A 27,125-nucleotide genomic window follows, 5' to 3' on the forward strand; every position below is an offset into this window, starting at 1 on the left:
CACATAGTGCCAGTTCTTTTTCTAAAGGTAGATACTGTGCTTCATCATTAGTCCTTTGGGATTGTCTTAGATCATTGTGTTGCTGAAAAATAGCTAAGTCAATTTACAATTCTTCATTATATAGTATTGCTGTTAACTGTTTAGAGCCTTCTCCTGGTTCTGCTCACTGTACTTTATATCAGTTCATATAAGTCTTTCCAAGTTTTTTTCTGAAATCATTCTGCTTTTCATTTCTTTTACTGCAATAATATTTCATCACAATCACACCACAGGTTGTTTATCCATTCACCAATTGACGGGCATTCCTTTTATTTCCAATTCTTAGCAACTATAAATATTTTTGTACAAATAGATCCCCTCACTTTTTATTTCTTTGAGATATAAACCCAGCAGTGGTATTGCTGGATCAGTGTTCCAGTTTTCCCACATTTCCTCCAACATTGATCATTTCCCTTTTTTGTCACTTAGCCAATTTTGTAAGTATGAAATGTACCTCAGAGTTGTTTTATTTGCATTTCTGTAATCAATATTGACTTAAAGCATTTTTTCATATGATTAAAGATAGCTTTGATTTCTTTGCTTGAAAACTGCCTATTCATATCCTTTAACTATTTATCAATTGGGGAATAATATGTACTTGCATCAGTTTGACTCAGTTCTCTATCTGAGAAATGAGGCCTTTACCAGGTATACCTATAAAGATTTCTCCCCCAGTTTTCTGCTTTCCTTTCCTTTCCTTAAGTTCCTTTTAATTTAATGGTTTTGTTTGTGGAAAAAATATTTTATTTTATATATTTCATATGAAGTATTTATTTTATACAATCAAATATATATTTATATCAAATATAATCAAAATGATCTATTTTACATTTTGTAATGCTCCATATAGTTTCTTTGGTATTAAATTCTTTCACTATTTCACATTTTCTTAATTTGTTTATGGTATCACCATTTATGTGTAAATCTTGCACCCATTTTGATCTTATCTTGGTACATGGTATGAGATGTTGGCCAAACCTACTTTCTGCCATACTATTTTCTATACTCTTGGACACCTTCTAATCTTTTCTATATTCTTATAAGCATGCTTGTATCAGAGGTCAATGAACACTGAAAGTTATTATTCATGTAACCGTGATGCTGTTGAAAGGAAAGAGGCCATAGAAGAAAGATTAAGAATTCATTCAAGGAGAGAGCAAGGTTGATAGAGAACAGAATTATGGAAGAATGAAAAGCAGTGATACATGTGGAGCAGTTAGCCTTCACCATTTGAAAGAAGCCATATTCTCTGTTACTGTAAAAAAGGGAAATAGAATGGGTTTGGACATTGTTTAGGGGGGAAATTTTATAATTGATGGCTTTAATCTTCTCATTAAAGTAAGAGGAATGGATGTCTTGAAAGTAAGAAGGGAAGCATTGAAATTGCAGACTTCAAGAGAATAGAGAAGAGAAAAGCCATGTTCCAAAATGTAGAGATCTAGTAGAGATAAATAAAAGACTTATTACAAATCTGTGAGGACCCAGTTGAAATGAACTAATTTGAATTTATAGATAATTTAATCCACATCCTTTTGTGATTTCTTTTTAGCAATGTCGGACCATTTAGAAACATAGCATAGTGAAATACAATAAAAAAAATTAAATAGCTTCTGTATTTGTAGCACTATGCTGGACAATGAGGATACAAAAACAACCCCCCCCCAAAAAAATGACAGTCTTTGAACCCCAGGAATTTGCATTTTACCAAAGATGATGTATTCTGCAAGAACGGTATAGGCAAATACCTGTGCTACAAAGTAGAATGTGATTGGGACAAAGGAGAGAGAAATGCAGACCATATGCTCTAGGAAAATAGGATGATAAAGAAACTTTAATCTGGCAATATGGAGGTGTAGAAATAAGAGAAGGCTTCATGGAAGAAATGATGCCTGTTTTCAACTTTGAGGGTTTCAATAGGCAGAAATCAGGAAAGAGTATACTCTAGTATGTTCTGTAAGGGATGCCACTGAGGAGAATAAGTAGAAAACTGCTAAACACAACTGGGGAATTTGTGATAGGCTCATTTGAATGTATCATAGACTTCATGAAGGAAAAGGAATAATATCTTGGAACTTAGCAAGCAGCCCCTTTTGCCCTAAATCTCAAAAGGACAAGTGGTTCAAAGACTGAGGAAAGTACAATGTAGAAAGAGCTGGAAATTATATCAAGAGTAGGTAGGAACAGGAAGGAGGCCAGAATGGGAGAAGAGAGAGCTGAGTTCAGTGTCTTCCACATAAGGAGGCTGAAGAAATGGTTTGTGAGAAGTTATGGAGGAAGTAGGAGAGGTAAGACAGTACATTGTATTCTCATTTATCCTTGTAAGATTTCCTCAAGGCCATGTCCACATCAAACTTGTAAATTTATATCCTCCCTAGAATTCATAGCTGTAACATGTGGATTCATTTCCCCACTATCCTTCCATTAATTAAGTGATCAATTGGAATTACCTTCTCTTTAGTTTTCATAATGTCTCTAGGTATGTATATGTATGTGTATATTTATATTTACCTATTGTTAGCAGGGTAGATGGAAACATGACTTACCAGTGAAAATTACTTGCCTGAGAAAGAAGCCTGTTCATTTTGAATCATAGACATTATCAGTTTATCTTTATTTGTATCTTTATTTGTATTTTAGAAGTAAAATGTGATAGAGTAAACAGTAGCACCCAGCATGGAGTGACAGTGTTTTGTTTTCTACTCTTAAATTGTATTCCACTCCCACAAAAAAAAAAAAACAAAAAAAAAAAAAAACAAAAAAAAAAAAACTAAACAGGAGAATGTGTCAGAAGAAAGGCAATTTAGGAATTGCACTTAATCTCATTTTTCAGTTTAATGTTTCTGTTCTTTAATCATAAAGATCAGCTGCATTTTATTTTTTTTTCCATTTCCTTAGAATAACATCCTCTTTTAGTCAACATACTTAACGTACTTCTCAATGATGTTCTAGCACAATAAATTTTCATATCTCATGTGTATGTACATATGGTAGAAATTTCTTTGAGTTCAAGTCATGTGGGGGAGGAATATTGCGGTTGCTTTGTTAATGCGGTGTTTGTGTTGGAGTGGTTAGGGCCCTGTGCTTTAACTCACAGTACGAGGCGTAATGAGATGGCTTTGATGGTAGTCATAGACTGGTGGGATGGTCACAGTTTCACACTTCAAAGCTGAGCATATGGGGTGAATACTGGTTAGCTTTGTACTCTATGAGGATGGTTGGGGGGGCCATACTTAACAGCTCTGTTTAATGAAGACATTGGAAAAAGTAAGGCTTTATCTTTTGAAAAATGTTGACAATCAAAGAGAGAAATTTTCCTCTTGCCCCCCACATTGCAAGCTAAAAAATGTCATATAATTTTCCAGATTAAAAAGTATGGCTATATTCTTAATATTTTTAATGTTTGGTCTCCAAACTTTCAAAGTTTGAAACTGATTAAAGTTTCAACTGTCATATTGCTTAAACTATCTTCTAGTATTGCTCTTTTTTGAAGTCTTGTAACAAAGTAAAATGAAAGTTTAATTTAGGCTTAAGAATAACAGATGCTTAAATTGTGCTTTAAGGTTTGCAAAGGCTCCAACATGTGTTATTACTTTTGATCCTCAAAATTGGGTATTATGGATATCTTTAGACCCATTTTATAGATCATGAAATTGAGTCTGAGAGTTATATAAGGTCACATAGCTAGTAAGTGTCTGAGATGTGATTCACATTCAGATCTTTCGTATTGTAAATCCAATCCTTTATTTATGAATCATGCTCCTCCTTGGATATATGGGTTATTGTCTGCAGTCTATTTTATTTAAAAAAATAAAAACAGGAAAAACATATGCAGATTGTTTCATTGTTTTTGTGTTGTTTTACATTCCTATGGTCAAATATTAATTCTATACTATAGTTAACTAATAGATGTTAGAATATGTTCACATGCCCAAAGAACTGATCAACAGACTTCCCAGAAATGTAACAAACTTTTCCTTTCTGTTATATTCGTTTTGTTTATTTCTTAAGGGGAAATTTACATTTGTAGAATTTTGTAGTATATGTACTCTAGGCTTGTGTTCAATTGTCCTTATAAGAGAAGAAGAAGCAGCAGCATTAAGAACCTAATTTGATAAGAAAGAGGGAAGAAAATAACAATGCTAAAAAAAAAAAACAACATATGGGTATGTGTGGGTATATATTTGCATATGTGTTCGTGTGCACTTTGCATATTTAAAAGGTTTTATTGATGGTTTTTGTACTTTACATTCATATCACTTTCTAATCTATCAGTCTCCCATATGATCTTACTTTGTATCAGAAGTCAAGAAAAACAAATCATTCCAACAAAAGAATCTAATATCATATGCAACCTTCCCAGCTTATAGTCCACCATGCCAAAAGCAAGAGAGATAATGGATGTTTCATCATTAGTCCTCTAAACCATGATTAACTTCCTCTGAATTCTGATGTCTTTTTGTGTTTTTTCATTTACATCATTGTGCAAATTGTTCTCTTTGTTCTACTTTTTTCATTCTGTATTAGTTCATACAAGTAATACTTGGTCCTCTGAATTCCTCATATTTGTAGTTTCTTATAGCACATTAATACCATATAACATTTATATACTATATTTTATGTAATTATTCCATATTTAAAGCACGCTAACTTTATTTCTATTTTTGTTTTTGTTTTTAGATAGTTTTCTGCTACCACAAAAAATGCTGCTACAAATATGTTGCTATATTGTATATGTGTATTTCCTCCCTAGGCTATTCTTAGAATTTATGTTTACAGATTATCACCTAGTGGGTAACTATCTTGGGTTCAAGGATCTACTTGGGGTCTGCCCCAAAAACTACAGATTTGATAATCCTCTTCCCCCAAACGATGGGTTTACCCTTTGATATTCAGCCACAGGACAAAATTAACTCAAGCAAAGGCATTTACTGAAATGATACAATCAGGGGTTTTTAACCTAGGGTTCATGGGCCCTCATGGAAGTCCCTGGAAAGCTCTCAAGCGGTCTTTGAATTTTTAAAAATATTTTGATGATTGTATTTCACCCTAAATTATTTCCTTTATATTCCTATGTATCTTATATTTTTTGCATTTAAAAATTATTCTGAAAAGGGATCCATGGGCTTCACCAGAGTGCAAGAAGGATTCACAATACAATGAATGAATAAATTTTTAAAAAGCAAATATTAAGTGCTTCACATGAGCAAAGTACTATGCTAAAAGCTAGGGATACAAATAGAAAAGTAAGATAGCTCTTGTTCTCAAGAAGCACATAATATAGTTGAGAACACAAAACATATGGAAGGTTTCAGCTACAAGTCAGATGGAATGGTCTCATGATCCTTGATAAAATGTCAATTTCTGATGTTAAACAATTTGACAGCGCCAGGGACTTGAAATAAGAGATTTCTTTTCTGAGTCTTCATCCACTGTAGCCATAGCATTTCATCTCTTGAGCAGTATCTTCACTCTAGGTATAATGCTGTCCAATCTTGCAGCCAACTCAAATATGCCTAATAATTGACACTAAAATAAACTAAAAGGCTGGATTCAAGGATGATACTGTCCAGAGAATTCCAAATCTTTCCTGCTCTATGCCCAAAAGGTCCATACAAGTGACTCTGCATTCTCCAAAAGCACCACAAGGGAAGAAGTGAAAGATCAATCCCTCACAGCTGACTCTTACTATGTGATTTGTCCTTGAACACGATCTATCTCCCATCAGTAGTATTCATCAGGTGATGAGTTCCCTTTAATTCTATCAAGTAAATCAAGGAACCTTTTTCAATTTGATTAACAAATAGGAATAGTCCACATTCTGTTATGTTGAACTGGTCATTTAGGAAACTCCTAATCTGTTGTTTAAGAAAAGTCCCAAATACCTTCTTTACAAAAGGTTATCACATTTTTTTTTAAACTAGTGGGAAAATTTCTATCAGATTACAGAGACTAAGAAAAAATTAGATCTTAATAAACAAAGTCAACATTTTATACATAAAAAAATCATAAAGGCACTTTGTAACCTGAATATGTTTTAGAGCTTTTGGTAGAAATCCTGTAGTTTTTGCCTTTAAAAATACCACATTATCATGAATGTGTAAGGGATGTGGGGAACTGGGACACAAATACATTGTTAGTGAAATTGGGGACTAATCCAAGCATTCTGGAGAGCAATTTGGAACTCTGCCTAAAGAGTTATCAAACTACACATATCCTTTGATCTTACAGTGTCTCTACTTGGCCTGTATTTCAAAGAGATCATAAAAAGGAACCTATGTGTGCAAAAATATAGTAGCCTTTTTTGTAGTAGCGAGAAACTGGAAACTGAGTGGATGCATCAGCTGGAGAGTCGTTTAATAAGTTATAGTATATGAATGTTATGGAATATCATTGTTCTATCAGAAATGATCAGCAAGATGATTTCAGAGAGGCCTGAAGTGAGTAGAAACAGATTACTGTACATAGCAATGGCAAGATTATATGATGATCAATTCTGATGGATGTAGTAGCTCTTTTCAACAGCCAGTTTCAATGGTCTTGAGATGAAGAGAGCTATCTGTGCCCAGAGAGAGGACTGTAGTAACTGAGTGTGGATCACAACACAATATTTTCACTCTTTTTGTTGTTATTTGCTTGCATTTTGTTTTCTTTATTATTATTATTTTTTATTTTTGATCTGATTTTTCTTGTGCAGCATGATAAATGTGGAAATATGTATAGAAGAATTGCACATGTTTAACATGATTTGGATTACTTGCTATCTACAGGAGGCAGTAGAGGAAAGGGAGGGAAAAAAATTTGGAACACAAGGTTTTGCAAAGGTGAATGTTGAAAATTATCTATGCATATATTTTGAAAATAAAAAGCTTTAATAAAAAAAGAAAAACAACAGACTATGTTATCCTTTGGAATAGAGGCTTTTAACCATTTCTATATCATGGACCCCTTTGCAGTCTGTTGAAACTTATAGACCCCTTTCAGAAGAATATTTTGAAATCGATAAAATAAAACACAGAAGAAATAAAGGAAACCAATTATTATGAAATTTAGTTAACAAAAGATGTATTTTTTTTAAAGTTACTGGATCCTACATTAAAGCCCCCTACTTTATAACAAGATTCAGATTGAGTCTTGGCTTTCCCTAAAATTTCAGATCTAGCATCCTTTTTGTTTTGAAAGATGTGATGCATTTCCTTTTATGAGTATGAGGCAAAAGGAGTAAAAAAAAATCTTGATCTGTACCTAAGAGCAAGAGAATGCTATAATTTTCTTTGAGCATCATCAAAGATCTGGGGAATAAGGCTAGAGACAGCTCTTGGGAACCACAGATACTCTCAGGATGCCAGAGGAAACAGGATTTGTTTTGCCTCTTCCCAGAGGAAAATAGATGAGCAGTAGATGATTGTACTTGCCTTTTGGCTATCCGTATTGGCCGGCGTAGGGCTGTTAAACAGAACTGAACTTAACATTTTATGTTCCTTGTGCTGTCACAGTACCATTCCAATGGTTTAAGAATAAAAAAAGTAAAAGTTTCATCCTGTTCCTGCCAACGGCTCTAAATATTTCTGAGAGAAAACAAAAACAGCAAGGAAAAGAATGGTATTAAGTGATGCTCCAGACACAAAATGCACATTAGTGTGAGACAGGCACATATAATCAATTAAGCTGATTTTTAAACACAATCCATTTGTACTACTTTTATTACTGTAAATTCTCTACAAAACACTACATTGCAACCACAGTCATGTCTGGTATACATTTGTAGAAAAACACTTGTGATAACAATATCAAGCTAAAACTGTTACACAAACAAGCCTTTCATTTCAAACTAGTCTCTTCTTTTTGAAAAGGAGAAATTGCCAAACTCATTACATAAATATCTAAAGTTGGAACAGAATAACATTATAAAATAAATGAGTATGAGTGGATAAAGAAAAATCATTTTGAGGGGAGCTGAGGCTAGCCAATTGGCTATATGGGATGTTATCTTCAAAGTCTCAGGCAATGCAAGCAAAGTCTCAGCCTGGTAAAAATATAGCTGGAGAGAGAAGGAGGCTGCTCAGTCCTGACAATAATGGTGAAGCATATGGAAATAGAATTATAGGATTATAGATCAAGAACTAAAATGAATCTTAGAAGCTCTTTATTTTAGAGATAAGGAACTGTAGACCCAGGGAAGGAAGGTTAAATAATTTTCCCAAGGTCATGTTTATTTACTGTATATCAAAGGTAGAATTTGAAACTAGTTCTCTGAATTTAGAGTAAGTGTTTTTTCTATTGTAACAAATCTGCTGTATATGGAGAAAAAAAGAAAAAATCATAACAATCTGGATGACTGTAGAAGTTTGCCCTTTTATTGTTTCCTATTTATGTGAGGACATGTTCCTTCTTTTGAGCAAGATGAATTGATTCATTAGACATTTGAAGCCTCTTCATAATATAGACTGATTTTGGTACCTTGTATTATACATATGTTTCCTCATCTGTAAAAATGAGTTGGAGAAGGAAATGGCAAACCATCCCAGTATCATTGCCATAAAGATTTCAAATGGGGTCAAAAAGAGTCAGAAAGGATTGAAATAACTGAATGAAACAATACTATACAATGACTTTGGGGTATTAAGATGTGAGCCATTATTCCTGGGAAAGCCAGCCAAGTAAAACAATAATCAAAAAAATCTATTAAATGGCTATTTTTTTTGGAGATATATAAAGTACTGAGGATAGCTTTGGACCCAAATTTTATTTTGTTAATACTGTTTATTTTATCAGCAAAGTTTTATCCTATTCCCCATTACATCTTTTTCAAATCTTTTCATTCCTCCTAAAATCTTTCATAGATTCCTTTCTCCCACACTTTCAGCTGAGAATCTTGCCTTATATTTCACTGAAAAAAATGAAGCCATTTGTTAAAAACTTCCTCTTCGGAAGAAATTTGTGACCAAAGATGAACTAGAGAACATTATTGATCACAAAATAGAAAATTTTGATTACATCAAATTAAAAAGCTTTTGTACAAACAAAACTAATGCAAACAAAATTAGAAGGGAAGCAACAGAATGGGAAAACATCTTCACAGTTAAAAGTTCTGATAAAGGCCTCATTTCCAAAATATATAGAGAATTGACTCTAATTTATAAGAAACCAAGCCATTCTCCAATTGATAAATGGTCAAAGGATATGAACAGACAATTTTCAGATGATGAAATTGAAACTATTACCACTCATATGAAAGAGTGTTCCAAATCACTATTAATCAGAGAAATGCAAATTAAGACAACTCTGAGATACCACTACACACCTGCCAGATTGGCTAAAATGGCAGGAAAAAATAATGATGAATGTTGGAAGGGATGTGGGAAAACTGGGACACTGATGCATGGTTGGTGGAGTTGTGAACGAATCCAACCATTCTGGAGAGCAATCTGGAATTATGCCCAAAAAGTTACCAAACTGTGCATAGCCTTTGAGCCAGCAGTGCTACTACTGGGCTTATACCCCAAGGAGATACTAAACAAGGGAAAGGGACCTGTATGTGCCAAAATGTTTGTGGCAGCCCTGTTTATAGTGGCTAGAAGCTGGAAAAATGAATGGATGCCCATCAATTGGAGAATGGTTGAATAAATTGTGGAATATGAATGTTATGGAATATTATTGTTCTGTAAGAAATGACCAGCAGGATGAATACAGAGAGGCTTGGAAAGACTTACATGAACTGATGCTAAGTGAAATGAGCAGAACCAGATCATTATATACTTCAACAACAATACTGTATGAAGATGTATTCTGATGGAAGTGGATTTCTTTGACAAAGAGACCTAATTCAGTTTCAATTGATCAATGATGGACAGAAGCAGCTACACCCAAAGAAAGAACACTGGGAAATGAATGTAAACTGTTTGCATTTTTGTTTTTCTTCCTGGGTTATTTTTACCTTCTAAATCCAATTCTCCCTGTGCAACAAGAGAACTGTTTGGTTCTGCACACATATATTGTATCTAGGATATACTGCGACATATTCAACACATATAGGACTGCTTGCCATCTGGGGGAGGGGGTGGAGGGAGAGAGGGGAAAATTCCCAACAGAAGTGAGTGTAAGGGATAATGTAAAAAATTACCCTGGCATGGGTTCTGTCGATAAAAAGTTATTATAATAAATAAATAAATAAAGCTAAAAAAAAAAAAAAAAAGAACTTCCTCTTCTTCCATTTTCTTCCTCTCACATCTTTCAGATGCTTTCACTCATTGGATAATATATAGAAAAATCATATAATCCTGTATGGAATATTTCATACCCTGCTCTTCCAAAAGGTACTAAACTTTGTTTAGACATCTAGAAGGTACAGTGGATAGAGCACTGCACCTGGAGTCAATAAAACCTGTATTTAAATCTGACCTTAATATTTGTTTGCCTTAGTTTCTTTATCTGTAAAGTAGGGATAATTCCCTACCTCACAGGTTGCTGTGAGGAACTTGTGCCTGGAATATAGAAAGCATTATGTAAATGCTATTTATTGTTGCATTATTTTCTAAATCATCTTCCCTAATTACACTGTGAACTCCCTGAACATAGGGAGTATTTTTGCCTTTATATTTCCAATCCTTAGAAGAGTATTTGGCACATTGGAAGTGCTTAATAAATGTTTATTGTCTTAGTACATGTGCACAGTTTGAATGAAGGCAAAAACTGGAAAAGTACTTAGAGAATCAGTGTTTATCCCTAAATTCCCATTCTCTGAAAATTTTCAAAGCAATATGTCTTAAAGAAGTTTAGTCTCACTCAATCTTTTACTTTTCTATGACCAACTATAATAAAATGTATATATATATATATATATACATCAGAGAGGACTACAGTCATTGGTTAATTTTAGACAGCTTGGATGAACTTTTGCTGTATAGAATGTTAGAATTTAGACTGAAAAGAGCCTAAGAGACCAATCAGTCCAGTCTCTCATTTCATATGTAATGTATGTCCAGGTTCATCACTGCAAATTCTTTGACCTGGATTTCCCTGTTGATACCACATTAAAGATGATTGATTAATCCATAACCATATTGTTCACACATGCATGATTAATCAGTCAATACACAATCATTTTATGTATGATTAATCAGTCATCTTTAATGTGGTATCAACAGGAATAGAGTGCTTCCATTGTCTCCCTTATCCAATCCATCCTTCATGAAGTCAAACTGATATTCCCTAAGCATATTACTGACCATATTACTTCCCTGCTGACAAAAGCTCACAAGATTGCCTCTTGTCTCTAGGATAAAATAAAAAGTCTTCTATCTAGTATTTAAAGCCTTTTTGTTACTTGGTTCCAGCTGACCTTTGCAAGCTTAATTTATATTACTTTGCTTCATGAACTGCCTGTTCTCCAAACTGTGCCATTTGTTGTTCCATCCACAGGGCACACTACTGTATCTCCGGCCTCTGGTCCTTTGCACAGGTTGACCTCCTTACCTGTAGTACAGTCCCTCCTCAGAGTCACTTAATAAAAATCCTAACTTCTTTCAGCTTCAGCTCAGGTGCCACCTCCTATACAAGGCTTACCCTGATCTCAGCAATTGCTTGTGTCCTTGCTCCTTGAATGACTTTATATTTACTGCATATATGCTTTACATTTATTTAACTATGTGCATGTTGTTTCCCTTTCTCCCTCTCCCCAATACAATTCAGGTCCTTGGGGTCAGGGACTCTCATTTTTATCTTTTTATTCTCAATGCCTGATATTATTTCTGGCAAATAGTGACTACTTAACAGATTCTATACCCCAATAAATGGTAGTAGACAGCAGCTTATAGAGCACAACAGCCAAAGACAGACAGATATCCCTTCAGAGACATGATGCCCAACAGGAAGCAAAACCATTACAGCAAGCAGAAAGCAGCAAAAGCAGTGTAGTGACATTTCCATAGTCTCTCCCTATCCTACTTCATTCTCCACTTAGTTGCCAAATGATATTCCTGAAGTATGACTGATTATGTTTCTTATAATCTCAAAATAAACTATAAAATATAATCTATATAACTTTCCTTTTACAAACATTTCTCATCCCTTAATTTGCCATGGTTTAGTAACTGTCTTTTACTTTGAAGTCTTTCCTGAGGCTGTCATAGAAAGGAAATGTTCATGACAATTCTGAAATTCTGTGATTTGTTATTATTTTTTAAAGGAGGGCTCTGTCGGGGCTCAAGGTCATAGTTTTGAGTAGGCTTTGTCTAACAGAAAAACTCAAACTTGAGATAGCTTTTTAGAGGTCTATATATGAAAGTGGCACATAAATAAATATTTTAAAAATCATAGTCCATTTTAAATCACATATTAAGTAGTTCATGTCATATAAATTAGATAATGCTAATTATTTTTCAGATTCAATTTGATTTTTATTCAACAACTATAATATCCAACACACTGTGTTAGATGCAAGGGATACAAAGAAAAAAAAATGGAAACACTATCTTTCCTCAAAGCCTTCTCTTTTATGAGGGATTGGGCTCCTGGGTAGGGAAAAAAGGAGGAAAAATACATAGATAAGTAAATGTAGAATGTATACAAAGCAAATGTTTGAAGAGGAAGCACTAATAAGTGTGTGTGTGTGTGTGTGTGTGTTTGTGTGAGAGAGACAGACAGACACAGAGGCAGAAACAAAGACAAGAGACCCAAGAGAGGGACAGAGGGAGAAGGGAAGGGAGAGGGAGAGGGAGAGAGAGAGATCAAGAAAAAAACTTGTGTAGTTTATAGTATTTGAGTTGATATAAATGGAGCCAGCGACTTCAGGAGGTAGAAATGAGGAGGTCTTACATTCTAGTGAAAAATAGTGCAAAGCTAAAGAATCAGGGGTTTTGTCATATGAAAGGGATAGCAAATAGGCCAATTTATCTAGGATATAAAATGTATGAAGAATGAAAAGAGTCTGGAATGATAGTTTTGACGCTAAACTTTAGATTTGATTGTAATAGAACTTTAAATGTCTTGTTGAGAAGTTTAAATCTTTCCCCAGAGGCAATTAGAAAGCCATTGGAATTTCATGTGGGGCCTAATCTGGACTTTGGGAATATCAAAATGTGGGAGTGGATTATAAGGGAGAGAAGGTGGAGACAGGTGGAACAATTAAGAACTTACTGAGAAATATAGTTCAAGTAAGAAGTAACAAGAAGGTCTTTGTATCTCTAGCACTTTACCTGCAGAGTACTTTGCATAGTAAATGCTCAAAAAACATTTGTTGAATTAAAATATATTTGGAGACATGATTGTATGAATTGAAAAAAGGGGTAAATGCAAGAAATATCATAAAAATAGAATCAACAAAAGTTGAAATATCTAAGAGAGACTAAAAAGATCAAGAATGAGGTTGAATTCATGAATCGGTGTGACTGGAAAGAATGGTATGCCCTCAACAAAAATAGGGTTTTTTCAGGGTCAGGGAGTTTGAAAAGAGAATTAATTCTGTTTTATTTATATTACTAAATTGAGGCTGTCTAAGAGATATTCAAGAGCAGAAATGTTTGGGCCCAAAAATTGGTGATGTGGGATTATATTTCAAAAAAGAGAAGAAGGATGAATGTTTAGATTTTCAAATTATTTGCATAGTGGTAATACTTGAATCCATGAAGATAATCATTAAAATAGAGTATACTTAAAGAAGAAAAGGTCTCAAATAATCCTAGTCTACACTAATTCCTATAAGGTACAATGTTGATTATCATCCATCAAAGAAGACTGAAGAAGCAGTCAGATAGGAATACCAAAAGAGAGCAGTGTCATGAAAATTCAGGAAAGAAAATGCACAAATCAAAATGTATATAATTGTACATCTGTATAATAGGTAGTGAATTCTGGATCTTTTGTGCAAAATGAAGTTGTAAAATGAACTTCAAAGGAAAATGACATGGAAGTATGTTTTCCAAATATGATAAAAATATGGGACATTTTAAAAGATTTTGATTTTTGTTATTTTTTCTTCTTGACTCCTTCCCTTTCTTCTTAGGCTTAGCTGAAAAGCTAACAACTCATGTGCCTGGTTGTAGTGTGTTTCTTTTTGGGGAAGCTGACCACCCAAAGAAACGAAGTCTTGTCCAGAGACGGAAGCAGCTTGGCTGGTTCTCAAGGAGGGATTTCGGCTCTCTTAAACCTGATATAGGAATTATGCCTGAGAAAAGATGTGGCTTAACAGGTAGAAGTATCATTTTTTTTTCTGTCTGATAGCATAAAAAGGACCAATTTTATTTATTTAGCAGGGGGAGAAGAGTGTTACATTTGTTCTCTGAAAGCCAGACAAGTTTAGAAATAGCTTATAAGTTATCCCTCCAAGAAGTTTTCCTAGTGATGAAATTTAGATAAGCTCTATGTTGAAGGCATGATCAGTGATAGCTTGGCAAAATTCCTCTCTAAGTCTTGATCTTCTTATCCTTAAAAAAAAAATTAAATCAGCAACTGGTTTGTGTATCTTATTGTGTTTTTCTTTTAAACAGCTCTAACAATATTTTAGAAAGTATTTCTGGAGTTACTTTTATTTTTCAAAATTTCTATTTTTGAACATATTTGGTAATTACTTTTGTTTTTATTGTAATTTTTCAAGATATATGTTCAATTAAATAATTTCTTCCTTCTCTCTTCTGGATAAAATGTGTTTAAAGATATAAATTTTCCCTTATGAACTCCTTTGACTGTCTCTCAAGTTGTTGAATATTTTTTTCTCATTGTTATCATTTGCTTTGATATAATTATTTGTTTCTCTAATTTGTTCTTTGAACCACTCATATTTGGATTAAATCATTTAAACTTTAATTCAAAATTCTTTGTCATCTTCCCTTTTTTAGTTAAAATTTTTATTTCATTGCAATTTTTAAAGGAAATTTTGGTATTTTTGTCTTTCTATACATCTTTATGAGTTCTTTATTCCCTAGTTTCTGATTTTGTTGTAAAGATGCCTGAACACTGAATCTTTGTAGTTCCCATTCAGTAACTGCTAAACTGTCTGTTTTATCATGTTTTTCATTCAGATTCTTAAATTCTTAACTTTTTTTTTAGTTTTCTATTAGCCTTTTCCTCTAGGCCCAGAAAATAATTTTTAGTAATTACAATTTTGAGTGGTCTAATTAGGTGGGCTTCTCTTCAGTATATCAATTCTACCATCTACAACTCCATTACTATAGATTTATTTCTTTGAGTCTTGTAGCATTTTTCAAACCCTAGTTTAAAAATATGGGCTTCACTCTCAAAGTAAGATCAAAATGCAGGTCCATATTGCTAGTAGAACTTCTTAAATGTGAACTTTGTTATCAATTATAAAACATAGAGTCAGATCAGATCAGATCAGTGAACTGGACTCTGGACCAGGGAATGGATGCCTCACTTAGGGAAGTCATATGCTGTCTAAGAGAGCAAGAGGGATAAAGACCTTATCATTTTCTCCTTGGTACATGACTGAGCATACCAAATACTTTCTGGTTACATGTGCTATAAATTGTCAATTTCAGATATTAAATCATGGTTACACAGATATAGTCCCATCTAAACTATAGAAACTCACATAGATAGTGGATATTTTCTTTTTCAATAAAAGAACAAGCTCAGTACATTAATGACTGGCAGAGAGAAACTATCTCCCTCAAAAATATTTATTCCTTACTTATTGCCTTACAACTCAGTTCACAGATGAGCAAGTGTAAATTTAATGACTAAAACTTCAGAAACTTCATCTCTGGTTTTTTAACTCAAGCTGCACTGCAGATTGAGCCTGTATCTACATGTTGCCAAAACATCCAGTCAGTTCAATAAACAACATAGTCCAATCAGCTGTTTAGTATCGTGTAGACCAAACATCTGGATGAGTAATTGAATTGTTCATTTTTGTAGCTCTGTGAGAATGAGTGAGTCATTGTCTATGGACCTCTCACAGAGCATTTCCCTGTCTCCTAGGTACTTAACCATGCATGATTGTGTATGGTAATATCAGTGTAAGTCATTTATTAGATTCTAAATCTCATGAAGGGCTTTATTTTTCCCTCCTATACCTGGCATAGCACTCTGCATATAATATTATTAATATCTTATTAATATTGATTGAGGAAATTCAAGTTTTCTGGTAAATATCATCACCTGAAAATCAAACATGAATACTATTCCTCTTCTTTGGTCAATCTTCCCAAAAGGAAGGAAATTTTATTTTTGTTTTAAACCAATATGCATGTTAGTTCCCATTCTAATTCCAAATGTATGTGTGATTTAGAATATTTTATCTCTACTTTTTAAATATTAATCTTTGGCTCATTTGTCTTTAACTTTCTTAAATAATGTTTTCTACTATATTAAGGTCAGCTATCTCTAGAAATATATGAAGAACTTTGAGGTGGTCTTCAACTTTTTTTTAATTTTTTTTTTAGTTTCTACACAAATATTTCTCTTACTTATACTCCCCCTTTTTTGGTAGGCTTTTTGTTAAGATTAATCAGTTTAGAGTTTCTAGAAGTCAGTCTTTGAATTCAGCCAAGTTTGGCTTGATAAAAAATCTAGAATGTTTTCATATTAGTAAAGAATAAAAAATGGGCCCAGACTGTTTCCCATGATGTTTCTTGCACTCCTTCTTGATAAATCTTACTTGAAAGCATTATAAACTTCACCTTGACCAGGCAGTTTGAAAATTGCAAGGACTTCCAAGCTTACTTTGCTGTACTGTTAGATAAGACCAGCCAAAAACAGCAACCTACCTAACAGGTCCAGACTAGGTGCTGGTAGCAATGAAATAAACTTTTTCAAAGGTGAATGGAAAATAATTTTTAAAGCTGTATAAAATGTCTGCTTCTAATATGTCCCAGGCTAGAAAGTAAGTGAAGTCTGTGATTCATAGTAAAGTCCAAGTACAGGTTAGTTTTTAACCATATTTTATTTCATCTTATAATGAAGTTAGGAGGGAAAAAAATCATCTATTTTTGCCTAAAATAATATTTATTAAAATGTCATTTTCAGAGCACAATTTTGAGTGAAGGCATACCAGATCTGGTTATCATTTGATTAAATGAGTTTGGTCCCATATAATAATAATAATAATAATAATAATGCTTTTATATGTTTCCTAAATTTAACCTCTAACATTTTTTTCCAACTTATCTCAGGTTACTCTACATAGTCAGCATTCTTCACCTACTCTATTCCACCAAAACAAACCATGGCTCAACACCAACCACTCATTGTTACCATCTTTATTTCTTTTTTTTTTTAAAAAAAGAATAAAATATTAGCATTACTATCAAGTCAGCACTTAATGTCAACATTCCAGGATGACAAATATGATCACATGATCACCAGAGTAGAAACAGAAACAATAAGGATGCAGATTTCTAACTTGAAGTTCCCTAAGAATATTATAAACAAAAGAGAACAAAATGAGTCCAGGAGTGATTAACATTCTCAGCTTCTGCCAAACACATAAAAATCTTTTAAGCCAAATTCCTTTTAAAAGTTCATGGTTGGTCAGCTTGTTGTGAAAATGTGAGGATAGAGCAATAATGGTTGATAGTTTAAGAACTATAAATAAACACCATATCAAAAAAAAAAAAACCTAAACATTTATGGGGTAATTTAAACACTGTAGTCTGCTCTGCTATATGAAAAAGCATGCATGTGTATATAATTGTTTAAAAAATAGAAGTAAAGTGTTCTTTGAATTCTAATCTTATATAATGTTTTAAGAGTCATAGATAAGAGTAATGGCACGTCTTGGAATCATGGACTTTCTATTTAGCTCTCTAAATGGGTTATTGAGATCTGCTCCTGCTCAATTCCCTCCACTCTAAACAGGAAGTCCAATATCAGACAATCCTGCTCTTGGCATCAGAAACCCAACTGATGTGTATTGTACTTCGTGACCCCACACTGAGAATTTCCTCTGAGGATTCTTTTGAGATTCCTATAAGTGTTCTCCAAGCTCAAGGCTTCATCTTAGAAAATGAGTTACAATTTGTAGAAAGAAGTTTATTTCAAGGAGCACATTTCATCATTTCTTGTACTTATTGTTCAGTCAAGTTGATCTTCTGAAAAGTATTTCTCAAAGTGTTGAAACATAATGTGTCTTAGATACTTAAACCACATGCTCAAGAAGGAGATGAAGAGAGAACTGTCTCTACAAGAGCTAAGTAAAGAAGGGCACAGTTGTACTTTCTAGAAAAAAATTTGAGTTTGGACATATTTGTTCAGTCATTTTTCAGTCCTCTTTGATTCTTCCTGACTCCATTTGGGATGTCCTTGGCAAAGATACTGGAGTAGTTTTCTATTTCCTTCTCTAGTTCATTTTACAGATGAGGAAACTGAGGCAAACAGGGTTAAGTGACCTGCTGAGGATCACACAGCTAGTAGGTGTTGAAGAGCAGATTTGTACTCAGAAAGATGAACTTTCCTGATTCCAGGCTTGGCACTCCTTTCACTGTATCATCTAGCTGCCCATTTTATGTGTAGTTATGTCCTCAAATATTTTTGGAACTCATTCCATGATATCTGGGTCTTAATGATCATTTATAAACGCATACACACATTTAGTGGTTTTAAATTGTTAAATTCATTTGCATATATACAGATGTATTTATATATGTAAAATTTTTCAAAATCTTGAAATGCTATATAAATTTAGGTTGTTAATGTAAATAATAACCATTTAATTAATTATAAATTCAGAAACATTCATTTAAAAATTTCTATCTTTGATTGTAATCAGATGATATTATTTCCCTTTTCTTGAGGAAGATGGAATAACTACAAGAACAAATTTGAAATCAAACACAATTGAAGCAATATCTTGTCTGTGACTACAAGACCAGACTACTTTGATCCTGTTATCATCTTTTTGTCTATTCTCTTTCTGAAATTTTACCTCTTGCTAATTTTTTTTTTACCTCTTATGTCCTGCATTCCCTCTATGGTAATATTTGACTTAATAAGCATGTTAGAGTTATATTGATCCTTTAATCAAACCCCTTATGGCTGCTATGCTTTTTCTTTAGATCACACTTAAAGTTTTTTGAAGTATTCTATTCATGACAAGTATGATAAGTAATTGATGTGGAAGAAACTCTTTGCCTATAACCTTAAACAGAGGTTCAAGGCCCTCTTAGCCTGGGAACCACTCTAAAGTAAGGATTAGTATTTATCCTGATTTGATAAAAATTGTTATTAAGTTGTGTCTGACTTTTTGTGACCTTTTGATAAAGAGACTAGAGTGCTTTGCCATTTTCTTCAGCAGTTCATTTGATGAGGAAACTGAGGCAAAGAGGATTAAATGATTTGCCCAGGATCACACAGGTAGTAATATCTGAGGCTGGATTTGAACTTAAAAGATGAGTCTTCCTCACTCCAGGTCTGGCACTTTATCCACTCCACCACCTAGCTGCCCTTGTTAACAGATAATAATCTGGCAGCAATTAAAATGTAGCTTATAAACAAGAAAGACTGCCTTTCTTCAAATAAATTAATCAGGAGTTCTTCACTTTTGTGTCATGGATCCATGTAGCAGCCTGGTAAAGCCTATGGACTCCTCAGAATAATGTTTTGAAATGCATAAAATAAAATTCATAGGATCACAAAGGAAACAATTATATTAAAATACAGTTATCACAGAAGTACTGGAATCTGTCCACCTTCAAGAAGAGTCTATGGAGCTCAGATTAAGAACCCTTACGAAAGAAAATGTTGAATATTTTATATAATTGATTTTCTTAACACAGTGCAATAGGAAGAGCATAGAGTAATAGGAACTTGGTTCAAATCCCAGATGATCACTTAACCTTTATGTGACTCAGTTTCCTTATCTATAAAATGAGATAGCTGGACTCCATGGCCTCCATGGCCCATTCTAGCATCTATGATCTATGATTCTCTGAACTCATCAATTTATTCAAGAAGAAGATACCTGGGTTAATTAATAAAAATAACAGAAATTCTCAAATTATCTGTGACCTCATTAAATTGAAGCTTATTTGGGGGGAAGGGCAGAAGGGAGAAGACTATATGGAGTCATTTCTACCTTTGATTTATTGAAAATAATGGTATCTGAATCCATTCTTGAGAGTAGTTTTGATATGTGAGTACGTTCTAAAGGAGAAAAAAAATTACATGTTTCTCTTCTGATGGCTGCTTCTTTATTTTTCTAATGGGCTCTTTCTTCACCATTGTTTTGTCTGAACACAAGTTTTTATTTGTGTTGCTTCAGACGTGATCTTGCCACAAGCATCTTTCAACCAGACATTAATAGCAGAGTTCACAGTCATTACTGCCAGTGCTCAAACACAAATATTGCATTTGTGTTTGAAAAAGCTACACATCAGATGTTAATTAAGTGCATTTGGGGTTTTTTTCTGCTTAAACAATCTGGCATAAAAAGTTTATATCACTATCAGTTAACCATAAGGTCTCTATAATATCTGACTCACCAGCCGTACAGTATATGATAAATACAGTGTTTCCACACAAGAAAATAGCAGAATTGTCAGGAAAACATCAGGCTTGTTATATTTTCAAGCTACATAATAGCAACTCAATCTCAGTTTCCTTTTCTTTTTAGAAAAAAAGGATTTAAATAGGAGTAAACACCAATATTTAGAATGATAAATTTTCTCATTAAAGAACACATGGAAAATTAAATCATACCAGAGTTTTTTTCCCCCTTCTTGTTTTTAGCTTGCTTGAGGGCGTTGTGACAGTTGTGTTGGAATAAAATTGTGATTTCAACCGTGCAGCAAAGAGTTGCATTCTGCCATCAGAACATCTGAATACCATTCTGTTGTAGACTTTGGGAGGGGAGTGAAGCTAACAACTTGAAAAGAAAATGTTCACATCAGATTTTTAGTTTCCAAACAAGAATGGAATTATTTGAATTAGACAGCTTAACTAACTAAAGGACATAGTATGATTAGCTTTCCTTTTTTAATTAAAAATTCTTTCAAAGTTGCATTGAACATAGAGTACCAAATTCTGCTTATGTATAACATCAGTGGGATCTCTGTATTCCAAAGCAGAATCTGGTTTATTGTGATTGGATTATTTTTGTCATTCACTCTTGTTTTGTGAAGGATGGAATGTGAAAGTCTGGAAAAGTATGAACTACAAGAAGGGACATTTTGTTGTTGCTGTTGCTATTGTTGCCATTATTATTGTAAGAAAGAGCTATAGCTTACCATGTAGTAAATGCTATTTTTGATTAGAAATTTGGAATTCTTGGAGATTATTTGTTCACTTACTAGAATGAATGATAATATCTCATAAAAAAAATTCTCCTAAGGTTTAGTGTACTAGTTAATTATCCATGGGAAGGCATAGTAAGATCTTATTTCAGTTATGGATTCATATGAAATCATGGAATAAAATATTGAATGAGAAATTCAATATTTCTCTCTGCTTTTAGGAGACCAGAAAGATGGTGTGTGTTTGTGTGTGTATATATGTGTATGTGACAGAGACAGATAGACAGATGTGATAAAAATAGCTGACATTCATTAAGTGTTCTAAGGCTTGTAAAGTGCTTGATAGGTTAACTAACCAATTAAAAAACCCTCATACTACAGATATTTTACAGATGAGGAAACTGAGCCTAAGAAAATTAACTTGCCCAGGTCACATTGCTAGCAAGTATTCAAAATAAGATGTGAGTCAAAGTCTCTCCTGTCTCAAGATCCAGTGTTCATTGTACTAAGCTGGGCTGCCTCCCCGTCATACTTAGATACTCATATAGAATTCACACATGGCAACACTGTACATCAGGATTTATGTGAGTAAAAGGAATGTCTAAATGCACTCTGTGAAATGTTACAATGATTTACTTCCTGTAGATATTTGGAATAAGTGATTGGTGTGTGTGTGTGATTTAAAAAGAGAGATCTATTGACTGCTAGCAAATGTATTTTTTGTGAAATCAGCAGTATAGAGAAATACTGTAATATGATTCATGCCTGCAGAAGTCCCTATACTAAGGGGCCTGCCTGTTCATGAGAACTGAAATGTTTCATTGTGACTATGTGTGAGAAAAGAAGGAAATGTGCCTTATTTAATAGTTTAACTGGTTCCAGTAAAGCCTGTCTTTTTGAACATGTATAGAGACCACTACTATGAGAGTAGCCAGGCCAGTAAGTAAAAATAAAAAAATTGCAAATCTCAGAAGTATAAAGAAAAAACTAGTAGGCACCTCTCTTGTGGATACTGATATCACAAGTAATATGTTTGAAAGCAGCAAGAAAAAAGAAATGACAGCAAAATGAGCTGACAATAATAACTAAGGAATTGTTAAGTGCAAGAAAAAAATGTTACCCTTTTTACACTCTCACCAATCCCCTAGACAGTTTTGCTGTTAGAAAAGTAAATATTCCCAAATGAAGACATGGAAAACTGAGGCTTATTATGTTGCCATTAACTTAACCAACTAATAAGCTATATATTTAGAAGCCCTGTGGTTAGAGCTCAGAGGAATCAAAAGTCACATAATACTCAAAGTTCATGACTACAGCAGAATACCAAAAATGACTTACACAGAAAAAAAAATTATATAGAAAACCTTATCAGGTATTTGTCTAGTTGGAAGAGGAGGTAAGCCAATTATTTATCAAGAATAAAAGACCACATATGGACAGACCAAGATATTAAGATATCTATCAATATTTATCAGTAATTTTAATACTAGCTACTTATATTAAAAGAAACAGAGAAAGCCCTCAGAACATCAGGTAGAACTTGAAAGGAGATTTTTACAAAAGGACATAATGAAAAATTCAGAGACCAAGAAGGTAAGGAAAGGTTATAATATGTATTTTGGTGAGAGGAATAATTATACTGGTCAGATAATAGATTCAACAATGAACATTTAGTATGTGCAATGTGAGCAGAACTATCCCTAGAGTATAATGAATAGGGGTGCCCATTCTGGGCTCCATGACTTAAGTGATCCTCAGTACTGTTCTGTAATTTTCTCATATCTCCTCAAGATTTCCCTGACATCATTCCCTGAATGCTCTCAACTGAGAGACTTGACACTTACCTCCCAGGAGCCATTAACTAAAAGGTTTCCTATCTTCCCTCCTCATCTCACGTCACTCAAAGATCTTCACCCACTGTCTTCTCCTTCTCTCCCATCTCAGATGAAGAAGCGACATTCCTTCTTGTTAAAGCAAACTCCTTACATGTACCTTTGATTACATGCCCCTCCTATTTTGTTCAGTATTGCCACTATCATCCTCACTTTTTTTAATCTTTATTCTCTCCCCATCTACAGACTCTGCCCCTACTGTCTAAAAACACTTATCTCTGTATCTTTATAAAACCCTTACTTGAACCCATCTAGCTAGTTTTTATCCTTCATCTATTTTTCTCTTTTAAGTTTCTTGAAAAAAAGTTCTAAGGTACGTTTTGTCATTTGATATTATCTCTTTTCTAAACCCTCTACAATCTGTTTTCTAATTTCATCATTCAAATGAAATTGCTCTTCAAAACTACTGATGATTTTTAAAGTTTTATTTATTTTATTATTCATTAATGGAATAAAACAAACATTTCTATAACATAGAATTATGAAAAAGAAGATTGCACTGCAAATCTATTGTGTAGAACTTTTAAATATATAATATATAAAACTTCGATATAACGATATATATGAAAATATATACAAATATAATAAAAGCATGTGAAATTTCTTTTTGTTCCTTTTTTTCCCCTCCTCCAACCCTGGAGATGGCTGCCATTAGATACAAATATGTATATACATAAAATTATTCCATCCATACTTCTATTTATATGTTCATTCTCTGGATGCAGATAGAATCTTTCTTCACATGTCAGTTGTAGTTAATTTGGGTATTTATAGTAGTCAAAATGACTTAGTCACTCAAAGTTGTTTTTAAACAATATTGCTATTACTGTATACAATGTCCATTTGGTTCTGTTCATTTTACTCTTCATTATGTTGTGCAAGTCTATCCTTGTTTTTCTAAGATCACTGAGCCCATAATTTCTTAATTACACTTTTTTAAATCTTCAATCTTCATCCTTCTTGATTTTTCTGCATTTGACATATTTGATCATTTTCTCTTCCACCATTCTCTTGTCTTCTCTCAGCTTTTTAAAAATTAATTCATATTGTTTTTTTTTTTTAATTTCTCCTCCTCTCTTTTGGAGAGCTATCTTATATAAAAAAAGAGTAAAACTAATCAATACATCAAAAAGTATCTGACTACATATACAATGGTCTTCACCATCTTCTCAAGGATTTTCAGGGAGATGTGGTGGTGGTGGGGAGGATATCTTCAAAATCTCTTCTTTGGGGCTATGCTTATTCGTTGTAATTTCACAATATTCATATTTATTTTATGGTTCCATTTACATTGTTGTAGTCATTGCATATGTTGTTTTTTTGATTCTACTTACTTCATTCTATATCAGTTCACGCAACTCTTTCCATGCTTCTTTTTATTCATCATATTCATAATTTCAAAATTCATACAGCAAAGTAAAATTCCTTATATTACTGTATCACAAGATGTGTAACCATTCCCAAATTGATAGATATCTACTTGTTTCCATTCTTTGCTACCAGAAAAAGTGTTGCTATAAATATTTTGTAGTATATGGAGACATTGTGCTTAGTAATTATATCTAATATACTTAGTAGTAGAATCTTTGTATCAAAATGTATATATAGTTTGAATTATACAATAAACTATAATAAAGTAAGCATCTTTTTGCAGATAATTTCCAGATTTATATTACAATCCTGAGCTAGAATCTTGTGTCACTAATTGACTAATTGTGTCACTAATGTCTTTTAGGCTTCCCATTCCAAGCTTCTTTTCTTCCAAATTTCTCTATTACTTTTAGGGCATTACCATCTTCCTAATCACCAAGGCTCAAAACTTTAATATAATCACCTCACTCTTATTCATCCCACATTACACAATCTTTTGCCAAATCTTATCACCTTTATCTTCACAACATCTATCATATCTGTCCTTTTCTCTTATAAAAACCACCAGGGTCACTATGTGGCTCAATGGACAGAGTATCAAGCCTTAAGTCAGAAAAACTCATCTTTCTAAATTCAAATCTGAGCTCAGACATTTACTAGCTGTATAAGCTTAGACAAGTCACTTAAGCCTTTCTGACTTCTTTTACCATTTGAACCAGCATATAGATATGGCAAGATGGAAGTTAAAGACTGTTTTGCAATAATTTACTATTGATAATATCCTAGTGGGCCTCTGGAATCTTTTAAGTAGAAAAATTATATGGTTAAGTATTTGATATAGGAAACTTCCCTTATCAATTCTTTAGAAAAATGGATTGGAAGGGGGAGAGGTTTGAAGTAGGAATGCCATATCTTTGCTCATAGTATAGGGGATCTTAAACTTATTTTGTGTCATGGACCCATTTATCAGTTTGATGAAATTAGAATTATTTAGAATTATTTTAGAATGTTTAAATACATGAAATAAAATTGACAGGATTAAAAATAAGTTTACATTTTCTTCCTATCTAAATTAGTAGATGCCTAAACTCTATCCATTGTCCCTGTGAGAGGTCAATTAGTCTCAAGTTAAGAATTCCTGTTTTAGCCTTTTGGATAATTTTCATTTTTTGTTATTATCAGGCAGAAAAAGTCCTCCAAATACTTTTTAAATTGATATAATTAATTTCCTCATACCTGCTGTTAACTCAAAAAGCTAAGTGAACTTTGATCAAGTTTTACCAAAAGCAAACCTTACCAATATTTACCAAAAATAATCTTTTAAAAAGTTGTGAGTCACTTAATAATAATGCTCAACACTATTTCATGGTGAAAGCAGGTCTAAGAAAGTATTTTATTATTGATCACAACAGATTAAAGAGAAGATTCTTGAAATACTCCAAATCGAAACATTCTTATTCATTAATACAATTTTTTGATGATTGCAGGTATTGGTGCCAGTCCCTATGTGATGAATTGCAATGTGACAATTGATTCTCAAGATTTGGCTACTGGAAAAAAGATTGCAAGTGTGATCAGAGGCTCCAATGTGGACGGACTAAGGGGCGTTCAAGCTATGGCTTTTCCTCATGATGGAAAAATTGAAATTGCTTGTAATGTGGAGAGTTTTGAAGATCAAAAGCCTATAGAAAACTCAAAATATATAACATACTGTATTCTTGAGCATCATTATTTTTACATTTCTCCTCAATTTCTAGAGGCTAAAATTAAAAAGCTAGCTCATGATCAGGGAATTGGTATCATTGGAACAGCATTGGTTGGGTTTACACCTCAGGAGTGTAAAGATTGTGCTGAATATGCTCTAAGGGAAAAGATTGGAGAATTCTGGAAGAAACGGGAAGGCATTTTCATGTGATTCCAGCAAATGCTGCTTTTGTATTAAATGAAAAGTGGAAGCCTCTATCAAACCCTTTCTTTATTCAATAAAACTTGCAGAGGTTGGATTGTAATTGCAATAAAAAAATGGTATCTTTAAATATCAAACAAAAAATGACCTTGTGATTTTGCTGTGATTATCAGGAATACTTAACTACTACATGGCAGTTATGAAAGATCTTGAGAGAGAAAAAAATCAGTTCTTGGGGGAAAATTACATATACGCATTTTATATGTGTGTATATGTATATATAATATACATACATGTAGATGGATGTATATGATATCTATGTATATAGATATCTATACATACAAATATATACAATTAAGCCCTAATTAACATGAATAAAGGCAAAAATAGACATTATTTGTTTACTTAATTGTTCATTTTGAAACACCTATCAGATTAATAAAACTTTCTGCTTCCAGCAGGTTCTCAGTACCTTCCAACATTACATGTTGTGTTGAATAAAGAGATGCTCTTGGAAATAAGAGAGACATGGATTCAAATTTTGTGTCTGACTTTTATTTCCTGTATGACTATAGACAAATCACCTTTAAACTCTTTGAGTTTCAGTTTCTTCACTTATTAAAGAAATAGTAAAGCATGGAATACTTGTTTTACAGGGTTGTTGTAGTATTTAAAGATAAATATATGTAAGAACATTTTGTGAGACTTAAAATATTGTAACTATGTATAGGACAT

The 27,125-nt window shown here is 33.1% G+C and overlaps 1 protein-coding gene across 2 annotated transcripts in view; it reads left to right on the forward strand.

Annotated features, from left to right (window-relative positions):
• FTCDNL1 (formiminotransferase cyclodeaminase N-terminal like) overlaps nt 1-26,697 on the forward strand; it is a 107,575-nt gene extending 80,878 nt beyond the window's left edge. The window contains exons 5-6 of one of the 2 annotated variants that reach the window (XM_031960231.1): nt 14,039-14,224; nt 25,972-26,696. In XM_031960231.1, the coding sequence (XP_031816091.1) occupies nt 14,039-14,224; nt 25,972-26,399 (614 nt within the window). In that variant the 3' untranslated portion in view covers nt 26,400-26,696. Of the gene's footprint in view, nt 1-14,038; nt 14,225-25,971 lie in introns of both variants that reach the window. The other variant, XM_031960232.1, reaches the window with a different exon arrangement.
• The last annotated feature ends 428 nt before the right edge of the window (nt 26,698-27,125 follow it).

This window comes from Sarcophilus harrisii, chromosome 3 (assembly GCF_902635505.1).
Source record: "Sarcophilus harrisii chromosome 3, mSarHar1.11, whole genome shotgun sequence".
NCBI lineage: Eukaryota > Metazoa > Chordata > Mammalia > Dasyuromorphia > Dasyuridae > Sarcophilus > Sarcophilus harrisii.